The sequence below is a fragment of the Aethalodelphis obliquidens genome, unplaced genomic scaffold (assembly GCF_003676395.1).
Source record: "Aethalodelphis obliquidens isolate GAN/ISIS:26980383/991018 unplaced genomic scaffold, ASM367639v1 scaffold28, whole genome shotgun sequence".
NCBI lineage: Eukaryota > Metazoa > Chordata > Mammalia > Artiodactyla > Delphinidae > Aethalodelphis > Aethalodelphis obliquidens.
Window position 1 is genome coordinate 6,533,204 of NW_020837972.1, and position 17,266 is coordinate 6,550,469.

The window sequence follows — 17,266 nt, forward strand, 5'->3', positions numbered from 1 at the left end:
AAGAATTTATCCATATTGCAAAACAACCATGTTGAAATCAACATACATGATCCATTTAAATCCTTGCATAATGGATCTGTTATATTTTTCTTAAACTCCCTTTCCTTGTCCTATGGCTCAAGAAACCTGGGAATCTCCTGCTCAGAGACTGAGTAATATCCAGAATCCCAGACCATCCTCCTTACCTCAATCAGCAAAATACACTTAGCTCTGGCTTTCATGGGAAGGAACTCAGCATACAGCGTCACCCTGGGAATGCAAAAGACAGAAAGGGCGTTAAGGTCGGGACTGAGTGGGAAGATTGCTATGGTCTTCTGAATTTCTCAGCCAACTTTCCTCCAAGGGTGGTCTGTGGGCCACTTACATCAGGATTTCTGGGGATGATGGCTAGGTATGCAGGGTCCATACCAAACCTTCAGAAACAGACTCTCGGGGTGGGGTCCTGGCATCAGCATTTTTAACCAACTTCCCCCCACCACCCCATATGGTTCTCAAATTTAATACCTACTATCATTGAGCATTCCCCAAAACCCAGTAAATGTAGGTGAAAAAAGAGTGGTGGGATGATGGGCAACTTCAATCTAGAACTGTTCCTTAGATTTCCCCTATCACTCAAGTCCTGAATAGTCTTGGAGTAGGGGCCTTTCATACGGCAGGATGCCCCTCATCCCGGGTCCATCTGATGTCTCCCTGTGACTAGACTCAGCCCATGTCTTCTTGGCAAGAACCTCACAGAAATGATGCTGAACTCTTCCCAGTGCCTCACACTGGGGACATGACGTCAAGCAGTCCCATCATTGGTGATATTAACTTTCACCAGGTCAAGTTTTCTGATAGATATTTCCATCCTAAAGTTATCAATTTTCCATTTGTGATTAAGAAGTACTTTATGGGGGAACATTCAGAGATTATGTCAATATCCTGCTCCCCACAGAACCTCTACTCACCAGCCTTAGCATTCCATCTTTTGACTATTTCTGCCTGAATCAACCACCACTATGATGACAAACTGTATTTATTATTTCCATAACTCCTTCTGCATTTATTGGTTGACGTTCTACTGTAAGGAAGAGCTTTCTTTTCTCCTGTCTCATTTATCTGTCCATCCATATATCTATCTACCTACCCACCTATCCATTCATTTCATCAGTATGGACTTGCGGATTCCTGTTTTATTCAATGGGTTGTAATCCATTACTGTCTTTATTATTTTGATGCTCAGACTGTCCCAGATCTGGTCAGTGGAAGCCCTTTCAAGATGATTCCTATGTCTTTTTGACACGTCTCCATCATTCCTTGCGCTCTTTCTTACTTTCTTGTACAAAAAGATGTCCAGGCTCATCTAGTACTTTCTTTGCCCCAACCATGGGGTCAGACATTTTTCTAAGAAGTCCTGCTTCCTTTTGGCAGAAGATGGTGTTTAGAAACCAAGATCTGAGTGTTCAGTGTGCTCATTGCTATGGGGGTTCCCATTGCTTCTAGGCCCTCCCAGTGGACACAGCTAAGAGATCTTTCATCCATCTATCTATCTATCTATCATCTATTCATCCATCCTTTCTCTGGGCGTCTCTATTTCTCGCTCTCTCTTCCCACATGCACACCATACATCTATATCTATTTCAATACCTGTGTATATGTATTTTCAAAAACAATGAGTTCATACTGATACTTTCAGTACCAGTCCAACACTTTAGGATTCTTTCTAACCTTTAAATTTCCAATTTCTTCTTCTTCTTCCATGCAATTTTCTTTTCCAACATTGAGAATTCCGTGTCTCATTATCCTCAAAATATTTCCCATCTACTCCATCAATTCACTTGTTTACTCAATGTAACCAATGTCGCAACCATATTGGCTGCCTCCTCCATCTACCTCCACATCCTCCTCCCCTCCCTTTCACTTGCTCAGCTAATGGGCATGCTGGGAAGAAAAGGAAACTTCTAAACTACTCCCCATGCTCCCTTCCATTGTGCTAGGAAGATAAGCCCTTCTCTTTCCCCTCATCTCCCACCTAAGCCAGACAACCGAGCTACTAGATGACCTCGTCTTACTTACTCTCCTGGCTCCTCATAAGGGAGGAGGGGTAGAGGGAGGCTTCTTTCCATTAACCCTTTTGAGGCAGATGGTGTATCTCGATCTCCTGGGATCCCTTTACTAGATCATGGGGCCCATCTATCTGATGCTGCTTCTAACAGCTCATACCTGCAACTCTCTCTTAGGATTGCTTTTGAGTAATTGGAGTGGCCTCACCACAGAGATATCTGGGAGTTATGCCCTTTCTCTCCAGGGCAGGCTGAAGACTAGTGTTGGGTACAAAAGGCTCATTCCCTGCCTCAAGATGGGACAGACCCTATGAGACAATGAATACTCCAGCTCCCTATGGGATCAAGCTGAGTCTAGATGTCACCTGAAACCACATCCTCGCTTAATTTCTTCCCTTCACCTTTCTTGCCTCTTTCACTCTTTTACAGGATCCTCCTGAGAGCATTCCCTGAATAAATTACCTGTACAAAAATCTCTGCCTCAGTCTGTCTACTTCTATGAAACCCAACCCATGACACCTTTCCCTGCAAAGCATCTATCTTTTTAAATGTTGGCCTCAGCAATACCATTAAGATCTAGAAATAGTTCTATCACTGGTAAAAGTCTTTCTTAGGGTTATGATAAAAGATGCCTCTGTCCAGAGAAGGAAGAATTCTCAGGAGCCTCAGAGGGATAGCTAGGGCTTTAGTAGTTCAGCTATACTCTATGTAGAGAAAAGCATGGAGAAAAAGTCAATGTCATTTAGTCTTACTTCGCAGTGCGTTTTAGTAAATCCTCTCTCTCTGTTTTGGTGTTCTGTCTCTCTCTTTCTCTCTCTCTTTTCTTCATCTCTCTCTTTCTCTCTGTTTGAACCCCTATCTGAGATCATATTCAAGAATTTTGAACCCTATTTTTATTGACTTTATAAATAGTATTTCCATGCCATTTTAAATCCTCTTACACACATATATTCTATCATATTCATGAACCATATTTTCCTTAATAATAGCTACCTTTTATTGAGGATCTACTATGTGCCCAAACATTCTTCTAGATATTTTACATGAATTATCTCACTCAATAAATGCTGCAAGTCAATGGGGTAGGTAATTATAATTCCCATTGTGTGTGTCTATCTTTAATCCCTATTTTCATCTTTATATCTGTGTCAGGTAAGTTGTTATTTGACCAGGATCACGTAGCTAGTAAGTTGGTCAGTAGAAGAGCCAAAATTTTAACCTAGGTCTGTCTATATTACGCAGCCCATCACTCGCTTCCCTATTTAGGTGGTTTCACAATTATAAACAATACTTCAATAAGCATCCTTCGTCTTAAATCTTTGTTTGCATGTGGTTTCCTTAGGGTATATTCCTGTAAAAGAATTTGAGTCAAAGGGTACACGTTTTAAGGCTTTTGATATATATCATCAAAGTGCTTCCTAAAAAGTTGTTCCAATGTATAGTCCTGCAAGTGCCTCTCCAACAAAAACCATGAGGAATTTCATTCACTCAGCTCTGAGAATGGAGACCAATTGCAGTGGTTGTAAAACATTACAGTGATTACCATGAATGACTCGGAAATTTTATTCTGTTCTCCAAATGGTGTGCTTATATTATTTTAAAAACATCAATACTGATAATAAAATAGGAAGCATGTTTACATTTTCCCCACCAAACTAAAATCAAATTACTAACCATGAAGAAAATGTGCGGTAGCATATTCTAAGGGCAAAGCTAACCCTGTCCTTAGATGTCAAGGATTTGTTTTTATAATGAACTTACAACATGCAGTCTTTTTTTCTTTTTTAGGCACAGAATTAGTACATGAAAGCATTCTCATTGTAAATAACTTAGCAATATGCAAGAAGACAGAGTGTATGATGAATTTTCCTCTTCCTCCTTACTCCTGCTTCCATTCCCCTTCCCCAAAGCCATGACTAATAGCAGTTTGCTTTGCAACCTTCCAGCCCCTTTTCTATGTAAATGAATATATAAATTTAAAACTGAATAGACATTTTTCCAAAGAAGACATAACAGATGGCAACAGGTGCATGAAAAGATGTTCAGCATCACAAATCATCAGGGAAATGCAAATCAAAACCACAGTGAGCTATCACCTCACACCTGTCAGAATGGCCATCATCAAAAAGACAAGGAATAAGCGTTGGCAAGGATGAAGGAAAAGAGAACCCTCGTGCACTGTTGGTAGGAATGTAAATTGGTGCAGCCACTACGGAAAACAGTATGCAGGTGCCTCAAAAAATTAAAAATAGAACTACCATATGCCAGCAATTCCACTCCTGGGTATTCATCTGAAGAAAATGAAAACACTAATTCGAAAAGACATGTACACCCCTATGTTCATTGCAGCATTATTTACAGTAGCCAAGATGTGGAAGCAACCTAAGCGTCCATCAACAGATAAATGGATAAAGAAGATGTGGCATTTATATCTATATATATATATACACAATAGAATATCAACCACAAAAAAGAATGAAATCTTGCCATTTGCGACAACATGGATGAACCTAGAGGGTGTTATGCTAAGAGAAATAAGTCAGACAGAGAAAGACAAATGCTGTATGATTCCACTCACATGTGGAATCTAAACACCAAAACAAATGAACAAACATAACAAGACAGAAACAGAGTCACAGATACAGTACAGAGAATAGACAGGTGGTTCCTGGGGCCGTAGGGAGGGGAGGTGAGCAGAGAATTAGGTGAAGGACGTGAAGAGGCACAAACTCGAGCTGCAAAATAAATGGGTCACAGGTATGAAATGTACAGTATGGGGAATATATACTGGAATTAATTATATAATAATGACAGTAATAATAAATTTAAACAACATAGTATCTTTTATTCCCTTCCCTCCCCCTCTCACCCCCCTCCCTCCCTCCCTCCCTCCTTCCCTCCCTCCCCTCCCCCTCCTCCCCCCTCCCTCCCCCTCCCTCCCTCCCCTCCCCTCTCTCCCTCCCTCCCTCCCTCCCCTCCCCCTCCCTCCTTCTCTCCCTCCCCCTCCCTCTCTCCCTCCCCTCCCCTCCCCCTCTCTCCCTCCTCCCTCCCTCCCTCCCTCCCTCTCTCCCTCCCTCCCTCCCTTCCTTCCTTCCCTTCTGCTCACACATGCAGCATACTGCCAGTGCTCCACCCATACAAATGCCCCGATTCTCACCACCTCTGGCTATGCCAGTCCACCTTCCAACTGCCAGCACTTGCACCTCTTCCCTGAGCGCTTTCTCTGGTCATTAAAGCTTGCCTTGCCAACCCATGTGGCAGACCAGAAGTGCCAAGGAAGTCAAACTTCCCAGGAGCAGCTCTTAACAAATGACAGTTGCCTCGTCCCTCGAACGGGACAATTTGGAGGATGTGTTGCAGTGTCTCCCAGAGGAAACTCCTTGCTTTTGAATTTCTGTGTCAGGATCTGCTCCTGATAAGACAGTCTGGAAATCTTTCCATAGTAATCTATGTAGAGCTACCAGATTATTTTTTAATAGCCGTGACCTATTAATTAATACTTAGATCGTTTTCAACTTCTTGTTTTTGCAACCTATGCCACAAGGAACATCTTTTCCTGTAATTGTTGTGCCCCACGTTTGGCCATTATTTATAGCAGTTCATGATGAGAAACTCACCCAAAGTGAGCTTCACCCAAAGTATGGGGATTATTACAATCACATTGAAGAGCTGAAGAATAAGCAATGAAATTAGCAATGCCAAGCAGCAGCTGATACGGGCACAAACAACTCCCCACTGCGAATAACCGCATTTACAGCACTTGGCAGTTAGAGGTTTGCCATTTGGATCACGTGCCTGGGAAGGAAATGACCTGTGATCTCCGTCTGGCATTTCTGCTTGGTCTTTGGGGGAAACAGCAGCGCCAAGGACAGATTTGTGTACCAGCTTATTCTAGACACCAATCTGAAGCAACTTCTGAGACAGGTCTCAAGGCAGAACAGGTGGGCAGCTACCTGGGGTATTCATCTTTAAGAGCGGCTAAAACACTCATTCGTAGGATGCCAGGTAGGGCAGGCTTCCATCTCAAAGGTAAGTGGCATTTCTGCTGAAATACACAGCACCCTCTACTGGAAATAATAAACCATCTGCCTTGGTGCCAACCTGTGTCTTGTATATTTTTTGTGAGGCAGTATGTGCAATTAGAGGTGATTATTATTTTTCGGTGCCTATTTGCATTTTCTAAAACAAAAATGTACTGTTTGTAATGATAAAGTTACATTTAACTCTTTTGCTTGGATTAAAGTCTCTTCCTTCTTGTGGGAATGTAAATTGGTACAGCCACTATGGAGAACAGCATGGAGATTCCTTAACAAACTAAAAATAGAGGTACCCTATGATCCTTCAATCACACTCCTGGGCATATACCCAGAGAAAACCATAATCCAAAAAGATACATGCACCCCAGTGTTCATTGCAGCACTATTTACAATAGCCAAGACATGGAAGCAACCTAAATGTCCACCGACAGAGGAATGGATAAAGAAGATGTGATATATTTATACAATAGAATATTATTCAGTCATAAAAAAGAATGAAACAATGCCATCTACAGCAGCATGGATGGACCCAGAGATTACCATACTAAGTGAAATGAGTCAGACAGAGAAAGACAAATATCATATGATATCGCTTATATGTGGCATTTTAAAAAAGGTGCAGGGCTTCCCTGGTGGCGCAGTGGTTGAGAGAGAGTCCGCCTGCCGACGCAGGGGACACGGGTTCGTGCCCCGATCCTGGAGGATCCCACGTGCCGCGGAGCGGCTGGGCCCATGAGCCATGGCCGCTGAGCCTGCACGTCCGGAGCCTGTGCTCCGCAACGGGAGAGGCCACAACAGTGAGAGGCCCACATACCGCAAAAAAAAACAACAACAAAGAAAAAGGTGCAAATGAACTTATATACGAAACAAAAACAGACTCAGAAACATAGAAAAAAAACTTATGGTTACCAAAGGGGAAGGCAGGTGAGAGGCTTGTGGAGCAGAGGTGAGTCAGCTGTGGCGATAGTAGCCTAGCCAGTCCCCATCCAACTCACCAGCAGACAAAAGACACAAGAGTAAAAGCCCTGCAGAGACCAGGACAAGCAAATGGCCAAACTGCAGTATCGTGAATTAAATAAATTGTTACCATTTTAAGCCATAAGTGTTGCGGTGGTTTGTTACAAAGCAAAAGGTAACTCTACATTCCACTTAAAAACCATCTGACCTTAAGCAAATCCCTGAGGATCTCTGAGCCTTAGTTTTCTCAGCTGTAAAATGGGGATAGTAGGGCTGTCCAATGGACAAAAAGAGGTAGTGTGAAGAGAGAGCTTAGCATGGGCCCTGCACCTGGCAAGCACTCCACTGACATTATTATTATCACCATCACTACTACTCTTACTGTTATCACCAAGGACCAATGTGAACACCTACTCTGAGGGAAGAGAGAAAAGAAAGAAGAGATAAAGGGAGAGGAGGAGTTAGAAAGGCAAAACTTAGGGCAGAGGGATGGGTTCCTTATTAACAATAGAATTTCTATACGAATTGGTGGATGTTAGCTAAACTTAGTGTGTTAATCTTTTGCAAGATATATGTCATTACACTGTGCACCTTAAACTTATACAGTGCTGAATGTCAATTCCATCTCCATAAAACTGAAAGAAAAACAATTTCTCAATTAAAAAATTTTAATAATATAATTTGTATTTATACTAAAAATTGGAGTACATTATAAGGACTTGTGATTGCTGAGCTTTTAACAATTATATAGCAAAATCTTATTCACTTGGTTCTGTGAGACAGCACCACTGGGTAAAGTCCTTCTGAATGAATGGAAACTCTTAGTTCCATTTAATTACACAAAAAATATCTTCGACTAAATGTTTCCAAATAATGAACTTAGGGGAGCCATTTTTATAACTAGATAAGAGCTTTGCATAATTAAGACGTGATTATTTTTATGTAAATAGCTGGCGTGAAAGTGCTGGGGAACCAGTGAGTCTCTTGGGTGGCTAAATATTTCTTCTGTAATTTTTTTTTGGGGGGGCCTCGCCACCTGGCATGCGGGATCTTAGTTCCCCAACCAGGGATCAAACCCGTGCCCCCTGCAATGGAAGTGCTGGGTCTTAACCACTGGACCACCAGGGAAGTCCCTCTTCTGTAATTTTGTTCGTGGTTTTTATTTGCCCTCCTTGTACTAACCGTGTGATCTTACACATGTTACTGCTTTAAAGCCTCAGTTTTCTTACCTGTAAAATGGAGGTAATCATATCTACGTCTTAAGGTTTTGTGGGTTTAAAATGGTCATGTGCCTGGAATGCAGTAATAACTCAATAAACAGACAGAAGGGCTCTAGCAGCATTAAGTAAATGAACAGCTAAATGGGGAGGCAAGACATTTGGGGTGTGGGGGAAGGGAGCAGGTAGGCAAGCTCAGAACCCTCACGACATCAGGTAAGGGGGTAAAGGCCCTTCCAGCTGCTCTGTGTCCTTAATTTTATTTCCCTGGTGTCCTGTACTCTCTGCCTGAAGATCTCTTCCCTTCACAGTTTTAGGGGATTTTTTTTTTTTCTCTCCTCTAGTTATTCTGCCATTGGAATCCCATCTGCTTACAGTCTTCCTGAGGTTCCTCAAAATTTCTGTTCTGCTGATAGCACCTTTTTCTTGCTTTCCAGCACTCTTCAAGATTTATTTCTTATACCTTTTATGTCACGTCCAGAAAATGCGGAAGAAGTGGACGTAGAAAAGAGCGTTTCTCATGGCACCATCTTGAAAAAGAATCACTGTGGACATTCTGAATCCCTGGTTCCTTTCCCTTTCGTCATATGGAAAGAAAATCCAGGGGGCTGTTTGGAGGCTGTTCTGTTGCCATCTCCCCGAGCATCCCTGGGAAAGGAATTTAATGTGTACCTCTGTGATCTCATTCCTTCCAGCATGAGGGGAAAATGGTCCCCTAGTCAATGAATGGCTCATGAATGAATGGGACAGTGGCTATAACTACAGGAATTCGTGGAGTCAGGCCAGAAGTGGAGCACATTGGCCACAAGCCCCTGCCAGCCCAGATTAATGGGCTTGACTTAATGGCCTCTGCTTTAAGCTCCAGTGGTTTTTAAGCTCATCCCAGATCCAGGAGAACATGTCAAATGCCTACTGAGTACAGCCCTGGAAGATCAATAATGAAAAAGGGAGGGAAGGACGGAGTTGAACTGAGAGCCTCTAAGTGGCAGACAGTCTGGATTTGTCCCTGTGTTAAGTCCATGTTCTCACATCTCCTTTCCTCTACATTTGTTGTTTCCATAATTATACGCCGAGTCCATCGTCCATCTCACTGATGCCTCAGCCTCTTACCAAAGCCTTCAGCAGACGAGCTGCGTGCTGACATTTTTTGAGTGTCTGCTAGCCACTCTCCTGGGCACTTCACATGTGTTGCCATTTAACATTCTAAGTGACCCATGGGGTAGGTATGCTATTATCCCCATTTTAGAGATGAGAAAACTGAGGTGTAGAAAGGCTTCATGACTTGCCTAAGGATGCACAGCTATTATGTGACAGGGCCAGGGGAGCCTGGTTTCGGAGCCCATGATCAAAGCACCCTGCTTCAGTATTAGCATTCTCCTTTGAGATCACCTCTCCCAGCCTCCCCAAACCGTGACACTCCAGAGGCTCAAGAAGTCAATCACTGAGCCGTTGACCCTCGGAGGGCAGGGGCTGCAGGGGTGCATCACCCCAGTCTTCACCCACCAGAGCCAATCTTGCCATTTCTGCTGCCAAAAAGCCAGTCTGCCAGCAACAGAGACCAACACGGAGCCCTCAGGATGGAACCATCCCGTGTCACTTGGTGGCGAGTTTTTTACATTGGACATCTTCCATTTGGGAAGAAGCAGTGATTCATCTTGACCGGAAATGGCACATATTCTGGGTATTGGTTTGCCTTTCCTGCCCACAGGGTCTCAGGCAGCATTATTATCTGAGGGCTTTCCAAGTATTTGACCCATTGACACAGGATCCCCTAGTGCATGGGACCAAGGGAGCCGATGTATAACAAAGGAGATGCAGCAGTGGGTATATGACCATGGAATCTACTGGTCCTTTCACATAACATGCCACCCTGGAGCTGCTGGCCTGAGTGACGGAGCAGCCTTTTGTAGGTGCCGTGGAGGTGTCAGCTTGGAGATGATACCCTGTGAGGACGGGGCACTATCTTCTAGGACACAATATACCCTTAAATCAATGATTATTACATGGTGCTGTGTAGAAAGAAGACATGGTTCTGGAAATCTAAGAGTCGAAGTAGAAGTGGCCTTCATTGCCATCATTCCCAGTGACCCACTTGGGGGGATCTGTGCTTCCTCCATTCTGCATCTTCTAGGCTCTGTGGGTCTGGAGGTCCTGGTTCCTAGAGAGAATATGCTTCCACCAGTGTACGCAGCAAGAATCCAATAACTTTAAGCAATAGCTATCACCTAGTGACTTTGGGTTCCTTGTGTCAAGAAATGAGTAGCCACGAAAGAGAGTCATCATCCTGTCCCAGGAATTGATTCTAAGCATCAGGAGGTGGTAGGATTACTGTTATCTACTTGGGTACCTAGGTGATACACGGGACATCGCTTGGTAATCCCCCTGCCCAGTCTTGGTGTTAAATGGATGGGTAGCAGCAATGACCTGAGAAGGGCGTGGTAACAGGGGCCTCATCTAGATCAGCAGAGGTACTAGCCAAAGGTGAGGAGAATCTAGAATAGGTGGCGGAGGGCAGAGAATAATACACATCGGTTGTAGTCACGAGGCCAGCAGCCACAGCAGGGACTGTAGGTTGTCTCACTAGCCATCCTTTTATAAGTCTTTTCAGGGAAAAGACCAACCAGAATCCTGGAGGAGCTGTTCCCAGACGGGGTGAACTTATCATACGATGAGAGCACATCCAAAGGGTCCAGGGAATGGACTGTAGTGGATGCTGTGATGCAGCGCCTGGATTCCCCCTTCAGGGCTGAGGCATACGGTCCCTCTGGAATGACCAGGAGTACTGCCTGCTAAGAGCTCAGAATTGAGGCCCTTGCAGGAATTGCCTTGGCCAAAAATAGCTGACTTCCCCAAGGTCATGTGCCCTCCTTGCGGACAGCCCACATCCAAGGTGGCTGATGTGTGGGTACAAAGGCCCAGCCCCCAGGCCTCAATTTGGAACAACCCTAAAAAGCCATCCCAGCTTCCGAAGCCCTACAGGATTGGCTGAGGCCCCCATCAGCTGTTACAATCGCATTGCCACTCAGCTTCTCCCTCTGCCTGTGCCCGTTTTTCTCACTCCCTTACAGGTGTTGATCCTGGCCCCCTCTTGCACACAAATCTCTATCTCAGTCTGTTTCCCAGGACGCCAGCCTGTAACAGGAACCGTGCCTGTTTGGCTCACTGCTGTACCCCCAGGACGTAGCACTGGCCCAGGTCATAGCAGAAGCTCAAGAAATATTGGTTAAATGAATGAATAAACTAGAAAGAAACCACCTGGTCTTTGTGCAAAATTTTCCTCAATTATTGCAGTAGGGTTCCTTATCTCCAACCTGTCCCACCCACCACTGCCAGATTAATACTTTTAAAGTACCTCTCCTGCTCAAGAACTTTCAGTGGCTCCCCGCTGTCTATAGACAATCCCTTTGGCCTGGGATTCAAGACCTTTAAGAAGCTTGCCCCAGTCTATCTGTCCCATCTCAGTTTTCAATTCTCCTGTATCTCAGCCTAACAAGCTACCTGAACTGGACCATTAGCCTTCCTCAGACTCAGCTACGGCTTCCTCTTTTCATGAAATTCCCTTCCTATGAGATATCCTACATCTTCCCCAGTCTCCTCTGGGTCTTTCCAAATCCTTTTAATCCTTCATAGCAAGGCAGTAAAATGCAATGGTTAGAGCCCAGGCTCTGCAGTTAGAGGGAGTGGGTTCAGATTCCAACTCTGCCTCTTGTAGCTGTGTCACCTGGGGCAAGTTACTTTACCTCTCTGTGCCTCAGTTTCTGTATCTGTAAAATGGGGTTAATAATGGAATCTACCTCATAGGGAAATTTGGGGGATTAAATGAGACAATCTGGGCAAACTGCTTAGAACAGCACCTGCTCCTTAATAAACACTAAATACTGGCTATTAATCATCATCCTTGAGAGTGGGGTCAACACACTTTTTTTTTTTTTTTTTTTGGCCACACTGCCGCTTTCAGGATCTTAGTTCCCCAACTAGGGATGGAACCCAGGCCCTCGGCAGTGAAAGCGCAGAGTCCTAACCACTGGACTGCCAGAGAATTCCTAAACACACTTTTTCTATGAAGGGCTGAATAGTAAATATGTCAGGTTTGCAGGCCATACAGTCTCTACTGAGACAACTCAACTCTGTTGCTGTAGCATGAAAACAGGCGTAGATAATACATAAATGTATGGTGCGGCTGTGTTCCAATAAAACTTTATTTAGAGACAGGTCAGATTCGGTCCACCTGCCACCACCTGCCAACCTCTGCTTCAGGATTCCCCAGTCTCCCAGGAGACAGTGACCTCTTCCTACAAGTCTGACTACTCTCAGCATCTTAACAACAGCAACAACAAAATAACACATAACTTACAGATCATTAGCCCCATCCCCTGCCTCCTGGTTAGGTCAGAAGAGGGTAAGAGGCAGCACGCAGTGTAGTTAAGGGCACAGATGTTACAGACGGACAAACTCAGGTTCTTAGTTCCACCTGCAGCCTGTGTGACTTGGGCAAATGATTTCACCCGCTGAGACTCAGTTTTCTCAGCTGTAAAGTGGAGACTGCACTAATTCAACACACCCCCCCAACATCTTCTGGGGCTGCTGTGCTGTGTCAAAGAGAAACGTCCAATCAATGCTAGCTCTACTATCTTTATTATCATTTCACATCTACGACCTTCCAGCTACCGTGTTGCTTTTGCTGTTGGTAATCATTATAATACTGACAATGACACCATTCTCTGGCTCCATCCAGAGCCCCTGGATACCAGAAGCCCTAGCGTATGTACCATCTTTGCATCCCTCTGAGGCCATGAACATAGTTGGCTGGCTGCCTGGCTGGGTGGCCAGAGCTGGGTCTTTACTTACGACTGGGGGACCCCTCCGATCCCAAAGCCCACCAGGCCCCGGAGCACCAGGATCCAGCTGTACACGGGCGCGAAAGCACTGAGGATGCCATAGTACAGGGTCCAGAGCACACTGATCTTCAGCCCCTGCGGAGAAGGAAGACACAGGGCTTCTCAGCATCTCCAGGTCACATGTCCCCTGCACATGGTCAAAGTCACCAATAGGGTCATGGTAAAGGGTGAGCCACACAGCCAAGGGGATGCCCGGGGTTCTCTGCATGGGTGGCACCCACCCTGAGGGGGTGTGGGGGAAAACTGTGGGTCATTTTTGGTTGTCCCAATGATTGGCATTTAACAGATACATCCCAGAGATGTTAGATGTCTCACAGCGCGTGAGACCTAATAAAGACTTATCCTGTGTCCTGCACCAGCTCGAATCAAACTTCCCACCCGACCATCGTGCAGTTGAAAACTGTTTATGGTTATCAGCGCCTAGATCTTCACTCTAGTTTACATAGAAACAGGATTTTGGAAGGTGGGTCACGTAATTTTTCAGGAATGCAACTTCTAGGTACATCAAAGGAGGATACACTTTGTTTTATCCAGAATTTTACAAAATGGTTCATCATTTCGGAAAACCGTGTTGCCAATGGCAATGCTGCGTGTGATAGTTGAGTGACTGAGGGAACACTTCGGCATCTGTCTGCATTTATGGGGCTTCTATGTGTATCTATGAATAGATTGATCTGAATCTTATTTCAAAACGTCAGATATAAAGAAAAAGCATTGACAAGATTCCATTAAATCCAAACTTATTTATAATTGGGGCAAATAGTAACTACTTCCTTTTAGGATCTAGGCAGAGTTGTGTGTGAATATTTGCATATTGAAAGTAAATTTATTAATTACCTCCTTTAAAAATTTTCTCCCTTGTATCATAGTTAGAGCATTATAACTGACTTCTTTTTTATTATTTTTATTTTTTTATTTAATTTTTTTGGCCACGCCGCGAGGCTTGCGGGATCTTAGTTCTCTGGCCAAGGATTGAACCCCGGCCTCTGGCAGTGAAAGCATGAAGTCCCAACCACTGGACCACCAGGGAAGTCCCTGACTTCTTTTTTAAAACTGTGTAAGCAGCTAGGTTATTTTATCTTTGAAATTATTTCTGGATTATTAGGGGCACTATTAAAAATTTTATAATTTTTTTAAATAAAGGGGACACTGTAGGGAATTCCCTGGCAGTCCAGTGGTTAGGACCCAGTGCTTTCACTGCCATGCCCCACATTCGATCCCTGGTCAGGGAACTAAGATCCCGCAAGTCGCGTGGTGCAGCCAAAAACAAAAAGACATTGTATTTGATGGGGTTGAAAACCACCTAGGAACACAGTACTGCAGGACAAACCTGGTACATATTCCTGGAGCGCCAATTACCCTTAGAGACTGAGAAAAAATGAAGGGTGAATGTAACTGAAAACAGAGTTTTTATAACACAACCAACACCAAATGTATTATGGAGTAGAATGCAAATTTAACATGAATTTTAGACCCGCCACATGAGGTCTGAGCAGACCTCCCTCGGCAGCACTCTTCCTAAATCTGTAGGGTTGAGCTCACCCTTCTGCCAGCTCCCCATACCCCCATGCTTCAGGGAGAAAGCGTAAGACATACTAATTTTAGCTTTAAAATGAAAATGAATTAAAAGGGACTAGAGAGGGAATGTGGAGGTCTACCAGATGATTTCAGGTCTTTTGGAAAACAATTTTAGGTGGAAGAGAGAATGTTTTAAATAACTTTGCATCACCTTGCAAGCAGGCGATCTCCTTTTCATTTGAACCTTCACTTGTCTGATTACGCCCAAGAGGAAGTATCCATGTGGTGCTGGTCTGCCTTTCTTTTCTAAATTTATTTATTTATTTTTGGCTACATTGGGTCTTCGTTGCTGCCCGCCGGCTTTCTCCAGTTGCGGCGAGCGGGGGCTACTCTTCGCTGTGGTGCGCGGGCTTCTCGCTGCGGTGGCTTCTCTTGTGCGGAGCAAGGGCTCTATTCGCGCAGGCTTCAGTAGTTGTGGCTCATGGGCTTAGCTGTTCTACAGTATGTGGGATCTTCCCAGACCAGAGCTTGAACCCGTGTCCCCTGCATTGGCAGGCAGATTCTTAACCACTGCACCACCAGGGAAGTCCCCCAGCTAGAATTTTATAACATTGTTTTCTTTGTATTTATTTTTGCAGATACTTCCTATTTAGTGCAGTTGCTATTGATTTCCCATTTAAGACTCTCTATCAAGTTTCCTTTTCAAAAAAACATGCATTTGAGGATTTTAAAAAATGTTGATATAAAGAGAGATATTAAGTATATAAGAGAACAGGTGGAGCAGGAATTATTCAAGCCCAGGAAAACCTGGATCTATTGTAATGAGGAATAACAATAATAATTAATAAATAATAAAGCAACCTTTCTGTTCCCCTAAACCCAGGGCTATGATATTGGTACCTGCCACACATATACTTGGTTCCTTTCTTTTGGCTTAAACTAACTTAATAGGGATTTTCTTTCTTGGAACCCAACAAGTCTTGAATCAGTAACAAGACATCATTGGCAGCAGAGAAAATAAAAGAACAGAAGGAAAACAGCAGGAGAAGAGGAGAGGGGAGAGAGGAGGGCACCCAGACTGGCACATGACAGCCAAGCCTCTCTCACAGGGCTGCCCGGCAACTGTGCTATCCCAGTGAGGTCACCGGGTGCCCCGATACCAGGCAGCAAAGACAAGCAGGCTGATCTGTCCTGTCAGGTCATAGCAGGGTACAGCTGGCTCTGCATTTGCCCGCCTATGCCAGGGCTTTCCAGCTGCCCAGAAAATGAGGACTCAGCGACCGTTTGGAAGTACTGTTATAGCTATTGCAAAGGCACCAGCAGTGCCAACAAGCCCCATCTAAGCACTGCTTGGGGACTCTGCAGAAATGTCCTTTAGGCTTCTCATTACCTACAGTTTTCATTCTACCTAACATCTGTTCTGCCTTTTAGATTGTTACCCCTCCCTCCCTCCCTTCCTTTCTTCCTTCCATATTTATTAAGCATCCTCTGTATACCAGGCTCTAGAGATAGATGGATAGATATTATACATTCATTAATTTGCTGATTCAGTTATTCATTCAACAATCAGCATGTATTGAGTGACTGCAGTATACCAGACACTTAGAGATACTGATATATATTATTCAATACACAGGTATCGAACACCTGCTGTGTGCCCAGCACTAGAGGTACTGAAATGTATCATTCATTCATTCACTCATTTGTTCACTATACATGTATTGAGCACCTGTTGTGTGCCTGGCAGTTGAGGTCCTAATATACATTATTCATTCATTCATCCATTCACTCTGCACACATTGACAGCCTACTGCTTGCTAAGCACTTGGCTTTGTCCTTGGCTAGGGCAGGCCACATGACAGCCAGAAGCCTCTGACTTCATGGAACTTTCATTTGCATTTCTTAAATCGCAGCCCCATCATTACACTGGATCCTCACAGTGGCCTGTGGAAAGACGTTATTTTCATGACCACTTTATGAATCAGCACGTTGAGGGCCGACGGAGCTGAGTGATTTGTTCAGGATCAGCAGAGTCAAAACTGGAGCCAGGATGTCTAATGCCCGAAGCTGTATTTTGAATGAGCCACTCCCCTTCTCCAGGACCCTTGATGGCTCCCCATTACCTCTGGCAGAGAACATACACACATGATGCAGGTGTAAATGCAGCGAGGACAGGTGGGCCTGGGTGAATGAAAGAGAACTTGCCCTGCCTTGCCAGCCTCAGCTCCAGATGAAAGCTAACATCACAGAGTGTGGATCCCAAGCTGCCGGATAACGCAGCTTTCCAAAAACCCACACCTCTTTTTACTTTTATGCAAAAATATGTGAATTTTGAAACGGAGGCAACTGATTCAAAATTCCATAAAGCATTGCATGGGATAAATCATACACATCTGGGGGCCACATTTGGCTCATGGCCCACCTGTTTGCCACCTGGAGCCTGGAAAGGCTTTCATCTTGCTGCCACTTGGATGCCAGGCCTGCAACCCCAGAGGAGCATGCTGATCTCATCGCCATGAGCATTGCTCAGTCTCCTGCAGGACTGTCTGGCTCAAGTCTCCTGGTACTCGCCAATCTTTCTCAAGCACAAGGAAAAT

General features: G+C 44.4%; 1 protein-coding gene across 4 annotated transcripts in view; it reads right to left on the minus strand.

Annotated features, from left to right (window-relative positions):
- Window positions 1–17,266, minus strand: part of SVOP (SV2 related protein) — an 88,792-nt gene that overhangs the window by 40,264 nt on the left and 31,262 nt on the right. For all 4 annotated transcript variants that reach the window (XR_003436670.1, XM_027124475.1, XM_027124476.1 and 1 more), the window contains exons 6-7: window positions 13,102–13,226; window positions 186–249 (exon numbers count right to left, since the gene is read on the minus strand). Coding sequence is in view for 3 of the 4 variants with exons in the window: in XM_027124475.1 (XP_026980276.1) it covers window positions 186–249; window positions 13,102–13,226 (189 nt within the window). In the remaining variant the exon portion in view is untranslated. The remainder of the gene's footprint in view (window positions 1–185; window positions 250–13,101; window positions 13,227–17,266) is intronic.